At 41.5% G+C, this 22,047-nt stretch overlaps 1 protein-coding gene across 1 annotated transcript in view; it reads left to right on the forward strand.

Moving 5' to 3' along the window:
• The window catches only part of ANK2 (ankyrin 2, neuronal), a gene marked incomplete at its 5' end in the record, with an annotated part of 80,422 nt that overhangs the window by 19,214 nt on the left and 39,161 nt on the right, over positions 1-22,047 (forward strand). The window contains 4 exon segments of the mRNA XM_009069439.1: positions 4,069-4,141; positions 11,063-11,207; positions 15,740-15,842; positions 16,561-16,664. Of these exon segments, the coding sequence (XP_009067687.1) occupies positions 4,069-4,141; positions 11,063-11,207; positions 15,740-15,842; positions 16,561-16,664 (425 nt within the window).

Below are 22,047 nucleotides of genomic sequence, written 5' to 3' on the forward strand. Positions count from 1 at the left end.
CAGTCCTCTCAGTCCTCCACACTCCTGGAGTGACATTTTGAAGTCAGGGTTTGTGTGTGCTGAACATCAGCAGCTTGGAGTCAGGGGAATTGGATCTACTCAGGCATCCTGGGAGGGGAAGGTTTTCCCTTCTTGGACTTTTACCTCCCATCTACAAATGTCTTAGCAGGTAGGAAGGGAGGATACTAGGAAAAGTGCATAATTTCAGAAATGAAATCCATGTTCAATCTCAGTTACTTGAAACACTGTTGTAAGTTTATGCTTTTCTAGTTTATTTTATTTTTAAGGCAATAAAGATTACAGTATAGAAAACCCATCAGCTCTGGATGTTGTTTAGGAGCTCAGAGCTGTAAAAATCCACAGATTACTTCAAAGATGCCACTGCTCAGCCAGGGAAAGGGTTAGAGGAAGGGAAGAAACCCAAAATCTCTTGTAAAGAACTGGGAAAATCATTTTGATTTTGCTGCATGCTGACAGCAAGTCCCAGTGATATGAACCAGGGAAGATGGACTAAAAGTAACATGGCATAAGGTTACAAATAGAGTGAGTCATAATTTATTAATGACCTGCAAAAATCAGGCTGAGTCAGGTTTGGACTAGGAATTCCAGTGTAATTCCAGAAGGCTCTCACTATAGGCTGTGTGTTTTGGTTGTTATTTAGTTCATGCTCTTGTTTAATCATGTAGCACATCACACATGTATGTGCATAAGCACATAGGTAATTCGGAGACTTAGAAAACCTCGGTAAAATTGTTTGAGAAACTTCAGCTGTTGTATTTTTAAGCCTCAAAGGACACTTTGCTCTTCTCTGTGCTGTGTCCTGGCACGAGTCTTTCCTTTATTGTCTGAAATAAGCTGTAACTTCCCTTCCATTGTAGATTGTGTTGCACTGTGCAGCCTTGTACCTTGTCTTAGGTAAGTGTTAGATCTTGGTACTCTTAGGGATTGCACTAGGAAACAACACCTGTGAGTTATTTACTTTGGATAAATGTTTCTTTAAACTTTGAGGGAAATGGATTTTTCTCCCAGACACCTGATGCCTGAGGTTCAGGACCAAATCAAACACTGACCCTTCCTTGCAGAGTTGACCTTTAGTGCTTACATGTAAGAGAAATCTGAAATCTTGATCTGTGTGTGTGTGCTGTAAAAGTCAGGTGGGAACTCTCGATAAACTCAGCAGGTTCTCCAGCTATGAATTCATCTGAGCCTTGTACCTTAGGGATATATGGAATATAAACCTCTGGTGGTGCTCGTGGTGGGGAATGTTAAGCATAATTTAGAGCAAATCCTTAAAAGGAGGGATAAACACCAGGCACTCCCTGCAGTAAAGTTCTCCAGATGGTGAGGTTGTTGTGGCCAGACCTGAACACAGCGTTGAGCACTGAAAAGAAGGTGCTGTCACCATAGCTACCTCATTCTCTGAGGTTGTGGCTGAGCAGTGCATGGAGGATGTTAGACAGCCTGATGCTTTATTGATATTCCAGTCACTGGTGTTTGAGATGAGGAAGAGATCTCCAGTGCCAAAGCCTTGCTTTGCTCTAACTTGGAACAAATTTTCCTCTTGCTTGCATTAATGTTGTTATTAGTAGAGCCACACGAATATAAAGCAACACAGAGAGTCAAGTGCACTTACTTTTACTGACAGATTAGAGATGAGTAGGAAATAACTCAGAATAAACTGGACTTTGAGAGGTTTGGGGGCTTTTATACAAACAGGCATAGTCTTCCTGTGGCCAAATGAATGCATGAGGAGCTTTGAGGTTGTTTACAGTATGCTGCTCTTGAGTAAATAGTAGCTGAAAGTCCATATGGGTTTATGCACCTGAATTATTCTATGCCACCAGATGGAAATCTGACCTTACAATGAAGGTCTCAAATACAGAAGCCTAAAGTTCATGATGGAGTGCTGAGTGGCCTATCAATTAAAAAAATTCAAGTGTTATAGTAAATGTTCCTTTAAAAACATCAGTTCCCAACAAAAGTTGTTAGGAGTGGAATTCATGATAAGTTGAACAAAGAATTAAGTAGACTTAATGATTCTTGCTGAGTTCAGTGTTCCAGCAACAGCACTGCACTTCTGAAACATGCACACACACTGTTCTGAGCCTCTTTCTCAAACTTTGTTTCTGTTGTTAAATTATGTAATACTTTTTTTTTCTGGCTGATAGGAAAGTCAGGAAGTAAATAAAGTATCCTTGCTTCTCTCTAAATAAATAATAAGGTCTGAGAGCCTCAGCCAGAGCCCAAACTGCTGTTATATAGGGGCCTGTAAAGTCTAAGTTAGGAATAAACTGATGTGATGGTAAATAAAGCTTAGTTACCAGGGTAATAGCAAAGTGCACACTGATGTCTGTACCTGCAGCTTGTACTTTGACTTAGCTTGTAGTTTGACTTGGTTAACTGTGTTGTTGAAGAGACAAGGTCAGCATCACCTGAACAGCAGAGTCTTCCCCATCTGTCATCACTGACCTTGTCACCCCACGGCTGCCTGACATTTCCATCCAAGGAAAGCCATGGGAATGCAGGGGGAAAAGTCAGGCATATTGATGGAGGCATTCCATGAATATAAACTAATTTCCAACACAGAACATGTGTTCTGCCACAGCAGAAATAATTAGTTGTCTTGGCTCATGAGTGAGAGTGAATTCAGGAGGCCTGATTGGGATTGCCAATCGAGGCAAAGGGCATTGTTCTTCCCTTTACCTCAGTAGAGTGAAAACTGCTGTCACAGTTAAACAGATTTCAGAAACGTAAAGCAGATTTGAAAAGCAAATTTCCCAGCAATTGCATGGTTGGTAACACGGTTGGTTTATGGAAGTGCAGTGTGTTACGATAATCAGGAATGCTCTGTGTGTCAGTTTGTTACAACGGGATCAGGAAAAGCTGCTATTGGCTTCCCTGCTTGCTATCAGTGGGCATTGTCCCAAGAGCACATTGCATAAGGGACTCAGGGCTTGGCTGGCTTTAATTATCCCTCACATTATATACTCTTTCACTGCTTTTGCATGTAATGTTAGTTTATGCACCACAGATAGTATCTACAACAGGGAGGGAAGCACTACCTCAGTGGGAGTTTCAGCAGAAAGACACATGGCCCCCTGACACTCTTCTCCATGCCAGAGGGCACATCTGCTCCCACATGCCTCAGGGGGTGATGTGTGCCTGCTGTCCACAGCTCCCCACTCCAGCTGACTGGCTGCACATCTGGGTGGAGCCAGGGAAATCACTATTTTTTGGTTATGACTAGTGCAGTTCTAGTCACTGCTCTTTTTTCAGCCCTTGGCATTTTGTCTCCTCTGTGGTAACACACTTGAAGAGTTTTCCTGCAGGCAACTTTTTTACACCTCACACTTCCGACAATTTCTCATGTTCTTCGTCTCCTTCTCCAGTCCAGATGCTGAAAGGGTGTCCCTATTCTTGATTCAGCACCCCAGACATCATCTGTTTCCTCCTGGAAGTCATTTCTGAAGATAAAATTATACAACATATATCAGAATCTTCAAATAACTTTGTTTTCCCTTTGATGTGTACATGCTTTGGGGGGTGACATAATTTATGACATGATATATGGACAGGATATCATTAATATGCAGTGTAATCACTTTTTTTTGGTGGGGGGAGAAGTGTTTCAAGTGATCTGTGTAAGTCCTTCACATATTTTTCAGTTTAGGAATTTCACATCATTCATAACTTCATTTCCAAATGCTCTAGGATTTAATAATTTCCATATGTCACATAGAACTTTGTGAAGCTCTTCTGGAGACATTACCTAATTCATTTTAAAATCATCTTGGAAACATTGAGCTGAATTGTTCTGCATACACCATTTGTAAATAAATTTTATTCCTCTGACCAGCTCATTATCTTTATGTTTTTGTACTTTTCTGCCAGAAGAAATGCTACCCTATACAGCACTGAGAATAGGAAGTTCTGGAGTAATGGTGGAAAGGAAAGTTAGGGGAAGGGGAAACACACGTCCCACTGCTGTTGCTGGTGGAAATATCCTGCTGCAAACTTTGCTGCTCTGTTTGGTATTTGATTTGAGGATTGATGGTTCTGTCTTTGCAGACTGTCACAGAGAAGCACAAGCTAAATGTACCCGAGACAATGACTGAGGTCCTGGATGTGTCAGATGAAGAAGGTGAGCAACTCTAAGTTACTCTTCCATATCATTTATGTAACCTGTGACATAGGCTCAGGAGCTGCTGAAGTACTTTGGTATCTTCATTTTGCACTGCTTGAAATGAAACTCTCAGTAGTAGCCTTTAGTAATGATGTAATCACCATGGCATTTGGATAAAGCAACACCCTGGTCCCCTACATCTAGTTCAGAAAAAGCTGATCTGAACCAAATCCACAAATGAGGACATTTCCCAGCTCCAGATCTGAAAATTTCAGGGCTGGCTTTGACCCTCCCATAAAGAGGAATCTGAGCAGTAATTTTTTGGCTCCATGCCACCTCTATCAGATACATATATCTAGGAGCTCTGCCTAATTGGAAACATTTGTGTAAGAAGAGGCACAAGGTGGAAGGTGAGGAGACTGTTCCCTTGGGGGAGATTTTGGCACGCAGGACTCATGGATACCTATGGCGTGACATCAAGTAACAATAGGCTAGTAAGTTTTACACTTTGGTTTCAGAGTCCATTGCATGTACAGACAGGAGTCACGTGTTGTACTGCTTAGCTACATCCCAGCAAAATCTCCTGTGAATTTCTGGAAGGATTGATAAAGTCTTGCACTTTTATACAGCACAGAAGTGCAGAGGTGCAGAAATGGCTTAAAAACATCCCTTTCTATAAGTAATGGCTCCTTAGAAATTTCAATCGCAACAGCATCTGATAAACACATTTGCAACAGTTTTCTATGTTCTTTTTCACTCTTGGCAGTGTTAATGAATATTGCAGCATCTTACATATGCCATTTGATCTTGTTATTATTGTTGTTTCATGCAAATAATCTGCAGAGTGACTATTCCAGAAGTCCTGAGGATTCAGGAACACAGGTTGCAGGGTTGGGTGTTTCACAAAGAACACAGAAGTGCTTGTGGTTCTTAATGGTGCAGGAAGTTAATGACAGTCATTAATGCCAGTACAACTGCTTGTGTTGCTTTTAGAAATGGGATTTATGCTGATAACTGTGTTATACTCTTGAGAAAATAAGATGATTAGGCTCCAGATGCAACTTTTGTTTAAAAGTGCTAAAGCAAACAAGTGTGATTCAAACCCAATTATTTTCTGCTGCATCATGACCAGTGAAATTATTTCCCTCAGGCGTGTTTTTGCTGCTTTGTCTCTGCTTGAGAAACATTCAAGGACCTGTGCAGTTATGGCTTATGTTCACCTTGTTGAATTTACTCCCAGTGTTTTGAACTGCCACTGAGCCACCCTTAAATCCACAAAGCCTGGTGTGTCTTTCTGCTTCTACATGATTAATCCAGGGTATTCCCTTTTCTCAACCCAATTTGTATGTTGTACAGCCTTTAAACACTCTGATGATGAACGTGTCAGTGATGGGGAAGCCTATAGTGGCACAGGTGCTGTTAGCAGAAGTTCCTGGAGTAAGACTTCCAAACTTTCTCTTTAACTTGGACTGTTTGGTTTGGGTTTTGTGTGGAAACAGCACAAATTTGCATAATCTGAGTGCCTAACACTGCTCCTATGCGCTTACGTTTGGAGTGTGGCTGAGTGTGTGTCTCCTCAAAGGTGGGAGGAAGAAGGGAAGCCAGAAAACCTCAGATTTATTACCTATATCTTGAGGATGTTGGCAGAACTTAAAGGGCCTGTCCAGCATGACTAATACTCTCCAGTGCTTTGCATTAACATTCTCTGCAAAAACCCCTAACGTGGATGGTGCTTGTCACAGGAACTTAAAATAGCTTGGGACAGGAAGACCACAGAACTTGTTTAATAGAGAGGATGAACCTTTCAGTGATGGTGTAGCTTCATAAGAGGCTAGCAGGAAGGTTTCTCTAACACTGTGTTCTGTAAAGTGACACAATATGTTCTGGGATAAGTTGTTGTGACTCTGCAAACCTGCCAGCTGTGGCTACATAATTATCACATTGAACACAAGAAGAGTACTTGAGCAAGGAAGTATTTCAGGTCCCATTGTTCAGCACTGGTGCTAAGTATTTTGTGTTTTGACAGTTATGTTGCATAACTGTATGACAACCAGTCTTGATAGTATAGAATAAAGGACCAAATCATCTCTCAAATAACTTAGCTTGGTATGGAAGGTCCTGCACTGTGTAGGCTACTTTAAGATATTTGGAATGGACTGAGCGACCTAAGAGTTTTTCAGTTTACATGTTTATCCACTGTGGCTAGAGTTGCACTAAAACACCTGTGCATCTTTAGCATTGCATCTGCCTTGGCTGTGAGTGTTGCTGCAAAGTTTAGTTCCTTTAAAGCTGTTGCCACAAAAGAAGCATTTTGCACCTGAGGGATCCTTAGAGCAGTTAAAGGACAACTACTGCAAAGCATCTTGTGGAGTTTATTTTAGTGATGTCTACAGAATTAGTGAGGTTAAGCACAAGCAGATGTTTTGCTCAGGGCTGAGTCAGTATAGACACACAGGGAAATGGAGCAAAGGCAGGAACCTGGTTTTTACTCTCCCAGAGTTAATAGTGTACTGAGGAACATGTTGCTGCTCCTCTGTACTCAGTCCATGCTTTATTTCTGTGGTGAAAAAGCTGTACAAACCATCCATGGTTTATCTTTGTGACTCCCATCTGAGCTAGTGCAGTAAGTGTGGTGCTGTATGGAGAGGATACAACCAGTAAAACAGGACGTTCAAGAGCTCTCATTTGTTTCTCTTTGAGCTTCCTCATCTCCTGCTGTTTCCAGTCCAGTTAATTTTCCAGTTTCACTGTGTGTTTGAGACTAAGTTCTGGCTGCTGCAGAAGTTGTCAGGCTCTAGCCGTGCTTTCCCACATCCTCCATTCTGGCAGCACAAACGTTTCACCATGTGGTGAACCAACCCAGAGAGCTGATCTGTCTGAAAATTAATCCTTTTGTTTGTCCTGATGACTTACTTTCCATCCAGACGAATTTTGCAGGCAGAAGGGAATAGAAAGGCTGAAGTAGAAGGTGAGACACCTCTATGAGAAGCAGCGTGGCCTGAGATGGCTCCCATGAAGGTCAGCTCACACCAAACAGTGATTAATGCTGACACTTCAATTGCAGAGAAGGGATAGACAAAGGGTGAGTGAACAAACATGTACCAATAGTCAATGGACTCTCAAAAATACATATTAAAGCTTACTCAGAATTGTGATGCTACCTCATTCCAACATATTCACAGTATGTGTATAAAAGTGGGGTTTGCTCTCCCTTCCTGAATATGCCTCAGGTCTGTGAGGTGGCAGGTCTGTGAACTGCTGCTTCACTTAAGGACATCATAATGTGATCGTAGATTCCAGGAGGCAGTTCACAACTAATCCATACCTGATTACCCTCTCTGATTAAAGAGTAAAAACCCACAGTGCTAAAACACCACAGTGAATTTCCTGAGTGCATCCTCACATGGCCTTGTGGTGGCTAATACTACAGCATGTGTCTGAGAAATGATCAGTTAAGTCTGGGTAGAATTCACTGCTCCTGTACATGCACATAACTCCTCTGAAGGAGCACCTGAATTAGTTGAAAGACTTAATTAAACCTGGAAGTTAAAGTTGAAGCTGGGAGCTCTTCTTGGTTAGACTTCAGTGGCTGTTGCTGTACGTTAAAGCACCATAAATCCAGAATAGCAGTGGTGAACGAATTCACACTCTAAATTAAGCATCTAATAATCAGTAGCATAAAATGTAGCCAAAGGTTGTTGATGTAAAGAAGTAAATCTATGCCTTAGGGAGGTAGGGAGGGTTTATTCTGGTCCAATTCTAAAAGACAATACTGTTATTCTTTGTTACCTAGATCCAACCCAGCAACTCCATAAAATACCAGAGTAGCCATCTGTGAAGTACTGGAACTCATTTTGCAGCAGGTTAATTGGCAAGAAAACAAAATCAAGGTGTCTTCCCCTTCCTGCAGATCCTGGAGGGTAGAGAGACAGTTCTTTCCTTTGCTTCACCTTGTGCCTTTCTGCAGGTGCTGCAGTGAGCTCCCAACAGCTGACGTGATGAGTCATGCCAAGTCATGTATCAGTGTCTGAAGCCACACATGAAGCCACACGTGAAACTCTGCTTTCCTGGCTGGCTGAAAATAAGGACATTTAAAGCATTAGCCAGACTGTAATTCAGGGAAGCTTACAGTGTGTGTGTGCCACTAAACAGAGGATTGAGGGAAGTGAAGGTATCCAAGGAGAGTGTCAGAGAAATTCTGCATTATCCATTCCTTTAAAGATGCTTCAGGTCCTGTGTATTCCATAAAAATTTGTGCTTGCCATAGCTGTCCCTTCTTGACCTGTTTCAAGGAGCAGCACTTCTGTGGTGAGCTGTAGACTTATCTGCATGCTGCAGAGACTACAATCATTTTGGCAAACTCCCATAACTGTTACCTGGCTTTAAAAACATCTATTAAAAGCCATTTCTGGTCGTTTCTGAAACAGCCCTCTATCTTTTTGCCTTTTGCCTAAATTCTCTCTGTGTTTTGTGAGAAACAATTCCAGAGCAATTTTCATGCAGCAGTTGTATTTTGCAACTCATTTACAAGCAGGAGAACTGTAGGAATGGTAGGAACTGCCTTTGTTGAGCCTTTCCTAAAGGACTTGACTCTGCAGATGTAAGTAGAGCAGTACCAGTGTGGGTCTCCAGTTTCAATGGTTTGGTTTAATCCTGTGTGTCCAGCCACTGGAGGGGCAGATATGTGGTCTCAGCTTGCAGCCTGTGCCTTTTAGTAGTCTGTTCCATGATTTATAATGCTCAAAAATGTGTTCAGATATGTGACATGAGCAGCAACAAGTGCAGGGCATCAGCCTGGAAGCTGTTAAATAATAGACAAAGTAAATAGAAGATAAATCACTGAGCAGGTAACTCATTGAAATCTACCTGTAAGTTTATAGATGGCCACTGGAAATCAAGGAGCATTGATACCAAGGGTTATATTTGTCCCAAGCTGCTTAGGAAATGGTGCAAACTTTCCTGTCATGAATTTGATGGGCAATGTGATGACCGACAGATAATTTCTAGCATGATTAAAAGGGTGATTTCTTGTATCACCACAAAGCTACCATCTGGTAAGATGTGCTGTGTAAGAAAGCTCATGGTTAGCTGAACATGCAATCATTTAGACTTAAATACTAATTTTTTCCCTTCATATACTAGGAGACAGTGCTGGTTTGGGGAGTTTATCTCATTAAGGAAAGATGGAAGGGCACAAGAGATTGGCAGGGAGTGACTTTGTCTTCTGGTTGACTCAAGACTAGTCTGCTAGCAAGTAAGTAGTGTTACCAACAGATAAATGCTCTGAAGACACTGTGAGATATCCATGGATGATCTGGTTACTGTTTGCAGATGTTCATATCACATCAAACAGAGGTGCTTAGCCCTGGTATTGACAACTCTTAGATGAGAGGCCAAAGCTGAAAGAAGAGTAGACTTAGGATTTATTTTTTCTTTAAAGGATGTGGGTGTGATCAAAGCGGTGGAGATTTTGCCTTTGTTTCTATCCTAGATGGTATGTCTGGCATGATAATAGATATCCAGTTTATTTGAAATATGACTTGAAATTCCTTCTGCTGTTTGATTAACAGCATTGCCTTAATATCTTCCAAGTTTTCACTAAGCCCTGTGCTTTATAACGTGACATTCCCAGGAAGCAGGAGGCATCGTCTATCAGGAGACAGGAAACATGAAATGATTAAATGCATTTTATTGTTTTCTGTGAAACTGTGCCCAGTTTCTCCCTCTTAATGTGGGCAGATGGAATTTTCAAGAGCTTTTGTTGTTATCCTGAAAAGATTTGAGCCTCCTTTTTACATATCATATTTGTGGGTACCAAAAGAATCTTAAACTCCCCCAAAGTTTACTTAGTTTTAGGTGGCAAATAATAAGTTGTTTATTTCTTTGCTGAGACATCAAGCTAGAAAGAGTAGCTTGATTTGTGTTGTAAAAACAGTTATCAAGATGAGCTTCAGTTTGCCCATGCAGCTTAGGGAATGAGAAAGTTTGAAGCTGTTGGTGGCCTGGGGTCATGCTGTGTGGCTCCATGGGCCACAGCAAGGCCCTGGCAGGCTCAAACAGTCGTAATTAACTGGGAAAATGACTGAAATATCCAGGCAGGAATTACTGAGACAAACCATCTTGCAAATGGGAATGAAAAGAAACATCTACATGTTGCTTGGCAATGCAATCTGCTTTGTTAGCCTGCTGGGGAAAAGCAAACTGTGACTTCAGATAGATAGAATTTCCTGGGGAGAATCCTAAAAAATAAAGGATTCAACCCTGTTATTTGGAGGAGATACAAAAAGGTTACTGTGTCAGATAACCACTGATCATTTAGGCTGTGATTCATTATGAATTCCTTTTCTGAGAGTGATCATTCCCATCCATGCCTGTGAGCTGATTTCCAGTTGCTGGATGTTGCTGTGCTTTAGAAACAGGAATTTCATTGCTGATCTTAGAGGGATGTAGGAGCATGGGGGAGAGAGCCTCATGTAATGTGGAGGTTTGGACAGTGCAGTTTAAATCAGGATTTGCAAGTATAAGGCATAAAGCCACAGAAAACACAATTTTAGCTGAAAATACATGGATTAGAGTCAAATAAATGGTGATATTTAACCCTAAACTGTCAGGCTGGGATACAGCCTGAGAGCCGAAATGGATTAGGGAACAGAGACACCATGGCTTAGAGAGTAACAAAGAAATTTGCCCCTTACCAGTAGGTGCAACAGCCAAACAGATTAAGTCTAACTGATTAATCACCTTTATTTCAGTTCTTTTCAAAACATCTTGCTTGATGTGTCAGTTTCATTCAAACATTAACTGCTTGTGGTTTGCAGTGTTTCCTGAGTGGCAAATGCCTTCCTGCTTATTGTGCCATGTGGCTGTAAATCCCAACATGCCAATGGAATCAAACTCCTATGTGTGCTTATCTCTGTCCCTTCTGTGGCTAACTCACAGGTGATGACACGATGACAGGGGATGGAGGGGAGTACCTCAGGCCAGAAGACCTCCGAGAACTAGGAGATGACTCTCTGCCAAGCAGCCAGTTCCTGGATGGTATGAACTACCTGAGGTACAGCTTGGAAGGAGGACGGTCAGACAGGTATTTCCCTGGATTCATCACTTTTCTTTTGATAATCCTGCACTCATTTTGCTGCAAATGTTTGAAACCCCTTTTCAGCGTCTCTCTCCATGGGATGCACTTGTCAGCATTTGTTCATTTGGTATGTCAGTCTGGCAGTTGCCACTTCGCAGGAAGCAGGTGTGGTCATCCCCATCTCCTGCTGGCACGGGTGGACAGGGTGATGGAGCATCAGGTGTGAGCCAGCCTTGTGCACTGGTTTGTTGGCTGTAGATGTCAGGAAAGAAGCAATGGACTTGGTCATTCTGTGCTGGCCTGGCAGTGAATCAGCAAGCACATCCACTTTCTGTTTCCTCGTGGCTGAACTAGCAGGGAAGAGAATCATTTTCCTTCTACAGGCACAGCACAGGATTTATGTTTTAAATAACAAAATAGACAAATAAATGTGTTCAGTCCAGAAAATGTACTGATTTGCTTGTATCTGACTGATTGAACTTGAGCCTAAATGTGTTTGTGGAATAATAACACCTGTAGCTTGAATGTTTTTTTATCCCAATTTTAAAGATGTCACAATACATGACAAAAACCTCTGGAGTTCCCTCCTCAGAGTGAGAGCCTTTACCAGTGAGCATCAGTGCAGACTCAAGCTGGCAGATAAGCACCTACAGTTCTAGTTCAGAGTAACTTCCTGGGCATGCCTGGTTATGAGATGTCTGGTGTAAATCAGCAATGTCTCCACACTTACAGCCTGTAGAACTGGGGTGCACTAAAGGGAATGAAAGAAAAAAGTTGGAATCCTGGCAGCAGGATTTTTAACCTCCCTCATTTTCCAGCCCTGATTGCTATTCTGGCAGCATTTCCCAAGCTCAGTGGAATCAGTAGGATCCGTTCTGTTTACTTCAGGAGGCTGTGAATTGCTCCTGGAACAAAGGATGTCAGGAAACAGTTTGGATTCCCTCACAGCATGTGTAAATCCCATCATTCAGATCTCACAAGCCTGGAGCCTTTGTTGGTTTTTAGACAGTTCCAGTGAGTCCACTGGAAACAAAGTGTCTGTGTGGCTTTTTAACTCTCAGAGGAAGTTTATGAACTGCACCAGAATGCTTAAAATCAGGGCCTTTTATTCTTTCAGTGGTAACAAAGTTTGAAGATGTTCCATAGAAGTGATTGTGCAGGCAAGTGTTAAGCCAGTTTCCTCCCGTTTGGGATATCTGACATTTTAAATCTTGGATTTCAGTAGATTTTTCACTGACGTGTAATTGTGGTTGATTTTGTGTTGTATGAAAACAATTTCACATCCTGTGTCCAGTATGGTTACATGGAAATGAAGCAAAATTATCCAGGGAGAAAGAATGAAAGAAGAAGGACATCTTTCTAACTCCATGGTCTCATTTTCGGTCACTGTCAGGTTATTGGTTGTAAGAATTTTCACAGACTCTACTTTCATTGTTTTGCCTTTGCTTTAGTGTGATTTTCATTGCATTACACTGACTTTGGTTTTTCAAGAAACTCAGTAAAGCAGAATATTGTTATCAGTCTAGACTCATGGAATCTTATGCATTAAACAGTTTGATTTTGAAACATAGATTTTTCATTTGTAACCATCTTCCCTATTTATTTTATTTCTCTCTTCCCTTCATTTCTTTCCTTTTCCATATGCTTTCATTAGCATCATGCCCAGGTAGGTATCACATAGCATGAACACCTGTTGTCTCTCTACCCTTCTATGGCACCTGTATCTGTTCGTCCACCTTGGAGGCCTGCTGTATGCCAGACAGTCGATTTGGAGAGCCAAATGGATGCTGCTGCTGCTGTTGAGAAATGTTTTCAGTGTTGATTTATACAGTTTTCAATGATACAAAGGGCTTTTTTCATCTTCTGAAACATATGCTTTAACAAGAGAGAGACTCATCTGGACTGGAGCTTGCTAGAGCTCTGTCTAGGCTGGGAAGTGGATGTGTTTTGCAACACTGTCTCCCAGTCATCCAGGCGAGGAATTTGGCTAGGGAATGCTGCTCTTATTTTCTGGATACCACCTGGGCCTTATTCAAGGCTTAGAAGAGGCAGGTGATACATTCCTGTGCATTACTGCCATGATAGGACAAGGGGTAATGGGTTCAAACTGAAGGAGTAAAAGTCTAGGTTGGATGTGAGAAAAAAGCGTTTTACTCTGAGTGTGGTGAGACACTGGCACAGGTTGCCCAGGGACGTGGAGGCTGCCCCAAGCCTGGTGGTGTTCAAGGCCAGGCTGAATGAGACCTTGAGCAACCTGATCTAGTGAGGAGGTGTCCCTGCCCAGGGCAGGGGGTTGGGACTAGATGGTCTGTAAGGTCCATTCCAACCTCTAAATTCTATGATTCTATGATTACCTAATGTGGACAAAGCACAGTCTAATGTTCAGGAGCTTTGTAGTATTCCTTGGTCCCACAGTTCTGTCTCGAGGGCTGAGTACAGTGCTAATGGCCCCACAACCCCTGTGACTTTAGATTTATCAACCAGCTTTGGAAAGAATCTGTATTTAGACATTAGTTTTGTCTCTGATTTAGGTAGGCTTTTTTATTTAATAGGATTCCTGAATATGTATTAAAACAATAAGCACTAACTTCTGTGTTCAGTCCATAACTGGACTGCCATTCCAGTCAGGACCTTTATTTCTGAGTCACAGGAGCACTGACCTTTTAACTGCTGGTTTGCTCTTCATTTAGCTGCTCCAGCACACAGAGAGGGCAGTGCCAGCTGAACACTAGTTTTGCAATTAAGTGTAGCAGGAAATTTAACCCCCTAATTACCTGCAGACCTCAGTCATGTCTGTGCTTACCTTGCCTGTAGATAGAGTCCATACCCTCCATGGATTTACTGGAGCTTGCATACAGGTAGCGCATAGTGGATATGTACTGGGCTACTTGTGGTGGTGGCAGCAGTGCAGGTGGACAGAATCACCATAGAGATAACCAGCCAAATCTAGTCCAGACTTCCTCTCATTCAGTATCTATGCAGGGCATGACTTTAGCTGAATAGCAGAACCTACAGCTTGGATGGTGACTCTCTCATGAGCATTGCATGGCACAGCGAAGCAGTTCTGGGAGTGTCAAACATGGAAATGAACACAGGATAATGATGGCAAATGGGGTCTGCTACGGAGGCTCATTTCCCAACCAAAGAACAAATGTTCATTGTTGATTTGGTTTTTTCTCTCAAGGCTTTCCAAAGGCTGATCCTTGTGCAACGCCTGTCTTTGCTCCCAGTGTTGTACAATCCATCGAGGATGCTAAACAGGCCATTGGTTTAAGTCAATCATCAAGGGCATTGATTATTCTTCAATGTCATATATTTATAATAGAAATGAGATAAAAATTTGCTCCTATAAATGGATCAAAAAATATCAAGTGAATGTAGCTATTGTTAAAAAAGGATGAGTGGTCTGAATCAGATGGTATTTAATCTGCACTTAAAGCACTTGAAACTCGTGTCCTTGATGAATACGTGACTTCTTTCTTGCTAACTGCTGGGAATGAATTATCCCTTAAAAACCTGTGTGTGTAGATAAATGGCCTATTGTTCTGATCCAGCACTTAGTCATTATGAGCACAACTCATGGATGTGTAAGCCAGGAAAAGGAAACTGCTTCCTTCAGTTATATGTGCTATATTCCTCAAGATCTAGATCAACATAACACAGTATACACACAACATCTGGAGGTGGTTGATCTGTTTTTACAAATCACTCTTGTAATACTGCTGTGAGTGAATGTTGAAGGGGCAAAACTAGTGCTATCTGGTAGCAGAAACCCCATTTACCTCAGTATGTCCTTCTGTGGTGTCTTACTTGTCTTGTTTTTTCGCTTTTTGCTAGTGGATACTGCAGTTACACTCTGAGCCAGTGCTTGGAAGCAGCTTATTTACTGCCTTGCATCTCTCATTGCTACAGCAACCAGTGCTCTGTAGAGCTGTGTGTACTTATAGCCAAAGCACTGCTGCCTCCCTAAAGGTGCTGTTGGCATTCCGGGGAGGAATTCTGTGTCACACAGGAGCTTGTGGCTGGCCACAATTCACCTTGCTGTGTGTACCTTCCAGGGGACAACGTCAAGCTTACTTAGAGTTTTAAGGGGAGAGGGTAGGTCATAAAGCTTCAGAGAGTCATTTCAGCTTTTCTTCAGGTGGTAGCATTCTGGTTTCCCACAGTGGTTTGCTTGTGTGATGTAGCAGAGAGCCTCTCCAAAGAGCCTTGAAAGAAATCAATGCTCTTCACTCTGAGGAAACTATCATGCCACAAAGCTGAGTCTAAAGGATTTGTGAGTATAAAATAACCTGTCATCTAGATTAACCTCTAGGTCCTGAATTTTGAGTCAGATAGGTCAGCCAAAAGGCTTTGTGGCCCTGGTTGCCACGACACAGCTGTGTAAAGCTGTTTCCCCCGTGATCTGCTCCCCCTGGAAGCTGCATCATGTTGCTAATCGCATGCTTTTCTCATTCTCCCACTCGATCTGTCATGACACCTTTGCAACATCATCTGTGCTGCTGATCCATTGCTCTGGCACCCTACCAACCTCCCAGCCTGCGATCCTTCAGTTCAGACAGGTCCCATACCTTGAGCCATGCCTCCTACCTGCGGGACAGCGCCATGATCGACGACACCGTGGTGATCCCCAGCCAGCAGGTAAGCAGAGCTCTTCGACTCACTGGGGGGGAGAAGCAGGGAAATAGAAACAGATTGTAGTGTGAATTGTACTGATGAGCCTATGTGATATATGCTGCTTTGTTTGTTTTAATGCAAATCTCAATTTCATTGGTATTTAATGGCTTATTGTGCTGTGCAGTGTTCAAATCAATTCCAAAACAAACGAGTGAGCTGTGTGACTGTTATTAATGTTTCCATTTGAACTGATCTTTGAATGTTGCTAACATCCATCAGGCTAAATATTCAGGTCATCTAATGAACTCACAGCAATTATCCTCAAAGATACTCTCCTGAAACTTGTATCTAGGTTAGATAAAACCTTGAGCAGCCTGGTCTGGTGGGAGGTGTCCCTGCCCAGGGCAGAGGGTTGGGACTAGATGATCTGTAAGGTCCATTCCTACCCCTTAACATACTATGATGTGCATACTATGATGTTAAAAAAAGAGATTTAGGAACTGTCCCTTTGGTAAATCACAGCATTCGTTTCACCAAGACCATTAACACAGGATTACTGTAAGCAAATACAAAATGTTACAATAAGGAGGTTTTAATATCTTAATGCTATTATTACTTCTTTGTTTTCTTTTTGATAAAATTTAAATGCTTTAGGCACTACTATGCAAAATGCATCTTATTGTTTCATTGGTTAATTGATTTCATTGCAATAATAAAAAGGGGTTTTTTTCTGCTTCCCAAGGTAACAACTCTGGCCAAAGAAGCCGAAAGGAATTCATATCGCTTGAGCTGGGGCCCTGAGAACTTGGACAACGTGGCTCTTTCTTCCAGCCCTATTCACTCAGGGTGAGTTTATCAGTTAGCTTTATACTCAAAAATAAGAAACAGCACCTGCAGTGGCAGCAGCTTCAACTAATGCTGAACTAGGAGCTGTATTTTAATTCATTGCCTCCTGGAGCTGTCAATAAATTATGATCTCTTAATTTCTGACACTCTGCCTGAGTACCAGGTCTGAAATCTCTGCAAGTCAGTGAGCCCTCAGTCAAGGTCAGGAGCAATGAATGAAATAACTGACACATACACACAGGCATTTGTGTGAATTTTATGGAGGAGTAGACAGTGCCTTTTTAGAACTGGTACTAATTGAGACCAAGGACCTAATCAATCCAGCTGGTGAGTACTTAGTGTGCTAGTGGAGTAGCTTAGGTGAGCACCAACTCTAGTATTTGTCATGATTACTGAGAAAAAACCCAAGGATTTTAAATTACATGAATACAACCTAAACATTGTGTGGTTGACACATATTTGGCCTCTCTGTTCATGTGTTCTCACAGCTGACTCTTTGTAAGCATTTGCATTTAGGCAAACTCATTGCCATGGCATAAGGCAGGACAAACTGCAGGCCCAGCCCAGGTCATGCCTACAAAACTTCTTCTGGCTGGCCCAGAAATCTGAGAGTGCATTTGTTTTTATTGTGTTTGAAGTAATTTTATTCTCCACACTGAATTCTACACTGTGTCCTGCCATCAGGTTTGCTGAGGAATGTGCAGATGAATTCTTAAGGACCTGATGTAATCACAGGACAGTGATTTCTGTGGTGCTGCATTGTACACAGCATGGCTGGACATCACAGGGGGAAAGATTATTTGTTACTCTTAAATTAGTTTTCAACTGTCTTACAGTTCATAACTTTCAAGAAACACCTCTGGAGTCCCATTTGGAATGACAGGAGTCCTGGTCTAGGGGAGGGACAGTATTGTCATAACTGTGACTGCAAACTGACTGGTGTGACATAGATGAGAACTTTGTTTGGTAGCTGATAGGAGGATACTTGGCTGTGACCAGTGTTGTTTGGATTTGCATTTCATGAGCTCTAAAACTAATAAGTGAAATGAAAACACTTAATATGTAAAGTATGTATGTGCTTATGTATACATTGCTATGTAAGCTTTGAAATTGCTTTGGTGCTTCATTCTAACCCTAAAGACTTGACAGAGTTTTTCCAAAGGATGCATTAGTTTTCCCTTTGAGAAAGGTAGGTCTTTCCTGTGCTTGCAGAGGAGGAACTAAATATTTTCCTAGGAAAGTGGCATTAATTTCTTGGATGTGCAATCATTTTGTGGTTTCCCTTCAAATAATATTAGTAATGTTTTAATGTTTTGGATGAGCAGAATGCTAGTGGTAGGATAAGATCTGATTTTAATAGGAGCAACACTCTATGCAGCTTTATATGAAACAGTGACTTTGAACATGACACAAATACTGTTCTTCTTTCTGTACATATCAACTAATTTGCTAGTAAATATTGTAGTGAAGAAACCTATAATGATTCCTCAGCCTTTAGAAAAGACTGTGCAGCACTTCATTTTTATCTTGCTTAGATGTGTCCAAGTTATCATGAACCATTGGGCTGCATCTTGTTCACATCTCCTTCTTAGGACAGTACATTGACTACTAGAGTTTCACTTGTAAGACCTTATTTTCAAAGTGAAACAGTTGTAGAAGCCCTGAGTACATGATTGTTGCATTCACTCTGCTGGAACAACAAATCTACTTGTCATTTATACCTCTCTCATCACCTACAGCCTCCTCCATACACAGACACAGGAGCAGGTTCTTGTGAAGCAGCACACAGTGAAGTATAATGTGTCTGTCCTGGAAGAAAACTCTGTGTTTGCAAAGGAATCCTGTATAAACATTGATAGTTGCTTTAGGCAAGGCTATGGCCTTGGTTTTGCTCAATGCACTGAAAATGTCTTGAACACAGATTGTGTTGTGAAAGTAAAAGTATTGGGTAGTGATTTATTTGGCACAGATGATTTTAAGTTTGTATTCTGTGCAATCCAAGGGAACAAATGTCACTCTTCTCTCTCTGCACCACTTCAGTGGCTAACCCCAAGCTGATTCTTACTGCTCTGCCAGTGTAGGAAGTCACAGTGTGACACTCCTGGGCAAAAGCTGAAGTTCACAGAGAACTGTTCTCTCGGTGTGGAATTTCACAGGCACATATTTCAGCCTCTGCATAACTCACCAAAACTTCTGCTAGGCCTGACATTTCAGAAGGGGAAAATGTTGTAACTATCCACTTAAAATGTAAACCTAATTATTGTTTCAGCACGTTGATAATTGCATCAGAAAGATGTTTGGTCAGGCTTTGGCAGCTGTTTTGAAACCCAGGAAGTAAATCTCTCTTAAGAGGTAACACTCTTTTGGTGCTCACAAGCACAACTTAAACAACTCCTGCTCGTTTTACAGTTGTTTCCAAATAGTTTTATACATTGCTGAAGGAAAAAGTATAAAATCCTGCATTTAAACTCCCTTTCAGCAAATCAGATTTGCTTCTGATAAAACAATCTGATCATACACACTGAGCAAAGTTGAGGCTCCTCTCTGACTATGACAGAAAGTTTGTGTGCTAAACATCCAATAAAAGAGAGTTTCGTCACTTTACTGGTGATATTAGGGGCTGTTATTTATAGTTCCCTTCTGGAGCTTTGTGAGAGACAGAACTAATTCCTACATAAATGAGTTTCACAGTTTCAGTCTCATACCCCACAATATCCTGTTGTGGAAGAACACAAATTTCCTTGAAATTGGAAGGAAAAAGAAGCACTGAACTGAAAGATTTCTTTTCACTTGCAGCATTTAGACATTGCTTAGCAGCACCATAGTCTTATCACCCGTAAGAGTTGAGCATGAATAATAAAGATAAGGCTGAATCTGAGAACTGAAAGTTTAAATGGTGTGCTAAAACACATAGTTTCCATACGTTCTGGTGATACAGTGAAAACTTAGTTGTATAGATTATATTGCTAAGAATTTTACTGACAACTAAGCAGAGGTGTAAGAGTAGATAAGAAGAGAGGCAAATCTGTCAGGCTGTCAGGAACATGGCAGTGTGAGGAAGGAGCTTTGATATTAACTGGATTTTGTGTTCTAGCAGCTCCACAGGTTTTCCACCTCTGCCTTGCTCACAGTAAAACTCCTGTTTAATGAAAGATACTGATTGGTGTAATTTGATGAAGAAGATCATATTTGACTAATAGATGATCTGAGTGTATCAGTACTTGCACCTTGAGAAAAATGAGCAGTTGGGATGTTATGAGTGCATTTACTGTTCTGGGAGCTGTTGCTTCCACCAATGGAAAAGGAGAAGGATGAGGGAGTGGGCAGCTTGTACTGTGACAAATAATGTGAATTATCATTCTTAGCTGCATGTCTGCAAAAAAGGAGGCTGGATCCTTGCTAACAAGGTAAACAAAATGCATTTCAAGTATTGTGCTTTGAACCCATAATACTGTTTTTCCCCAATGTGAGACTGATTTCCTGGAAATCGTGATGGAAACAGGACCTGGCAGCGACCAGCTGATAGTCACTTCTTAAATCTGAGAGTCTCAATGATTTCAAATTATGCTGTAGCTTTGTGACTTTTGTTCAGAAAGTTCCAATCAGGAAAACCAGCGGGTGTGTTTCATTAAGAGCAAATCAGTGTTAATGGAAGAAAATGGCAATGGAGAGACATGGAATCAAAAGGGACAGCAGAACACTAACTGGCCCTGTGGCACATTACTAAGAGCCTAAACAGGTCAAACTGAAAGTCTGAAATTTGTCTTTCTGTGAAACAAAAGGAGGACAAGAAACATGTTGAAATGGAAGAAAGTGGAGGGCAGAATGTATTGACAGGGAATTTGAAGAGGAGAAAGTCATGATTTATTGTGTTGTCAGAAATCCTGGCTGGAGTTGCCATAGATACCCTCCGATGTACCACAGTCCACGTTTGGGATGTGGATGCCTAAACCAAGCAGCACTTCCCCTAATCTGCATCTGGAAGTTTTACTCAGAGTCTGACTATACATTTTAGGTATCTGGGTTTCAGTGTGAGAATGTGTGAGGAGAAACCAGATCACTCGAGTTTTACTGCTGTAGTAGCAGTGACCATTTGTAATGGAGGGTGTTTGCGTAGGCTGATTTCCCACACTCACTCCTACCTTCTCACATGTGATGGATATGCATATGTATGTATATGTTCATATGTTTGGTTTAGAAATCTGTTTCATTTCTCCAATATTTCAGTATTTCATTTAACTCATTCTTTTTTTTCCTCTTTCTTTTCCTTTTTGATGTTAAATCATCTATTCTATTGCAGATGCTCTTCTCCATGTCTTGATCTTGACAACAGCAGGTGAACTTCTGCATAATTTCTTTCTTTAATACATTGCACCTTCTCACCCACCCTGTTTATCCTCCCCTCTTACCTCACTTCAGGATGCTGTAGTGTTTTGGTAGAGTACGTTAGCCAAGGGAAAGAATAAGTCTAACTAGCAGTAATAGTTACACATGGCCCTGTTTCTCTTCTTATACACCAAGTGTCCATTTTCTCCATCTGCTTTGTTCTGGACACATAAACCCACTGCAAAAAGTCTTAACAAAGCTCCTTATAAATCCCTAGATTGTTTTGACCATTGATTTAATTAACAGTATATTTCCTTTGCTGGTGGCATGGTTTAATATTACTATTTAAAGGAAGGAAACAACCCCCTAAATCATCAAACCCAAATCACCGTAGATAAATTAAGTTTCAACTGCTACATTACAAAATGAGCCTTTTATCTCACCTGTCTATGTAAAAAATATTGCACAGCCACTCCCTAGGACATGTTTTCCAAGTTGTGCCACCATATTTCAACTAGTGCAAAAACAGCCCAGAGTTAATGTATATATAGTTTTTCATGCCACACATATATTTTGTGTGACCTCGGTTAATCAGTGCTGGAACCACTGGCACGTTTCATCCTACACAGAACACCTAAAGCTGAACCTTCCCAAAGGAGATTGTCTTCACTTGGCAACACTCTCCAGCTCCTTTAATGTGCCTGTAGAAAAGGTGAAAAACTCCTTAAATATTCAGCTGTGCAAAATGATGAACTGGCTAAATAAAACCCCCAGACTACAGACTCCTGCTTTTAGGCCACGTCCCTCAATCTCTCAGCAGTTGACTAGTGCAATGAAGAGAATGGTAGCAGAAGTTAGTGCTCTAGCAGTTTCCTGTGTAGGGTCATGTTTTTTGTCCTCCTGGAATGTGTATTTTGCCTGGTTTCTGTATGGCAGAGTGGCAGCCTGCTGGAAAGCACTCTGAGGTAGTTGAATGACTTGCTGTTGACTTCAGCGGGAGCTGGATCAAGGCCTCTCTTCCGAGTTTCAGCCTCTCCCTGAGTTTTCCTTCTCCTGC

Source organism: Acanthisitta chloris, unplaced genomic scaffold (assembly GCF_000695815.1).
Source record: "Acanthisitta chloris isolate BGI_N310 unplaced genomic scaffold, ASM69581v1 scaffold40362, whole genome shotgun sequence".
Classification (NCBI taxonomy): domain Eukaryota; kingdom Metazoa; phylum Chordata; class Aves; order Passeriformes; family Acanthisittidae; genus Acanthisitta; species Acanthisitta chloris.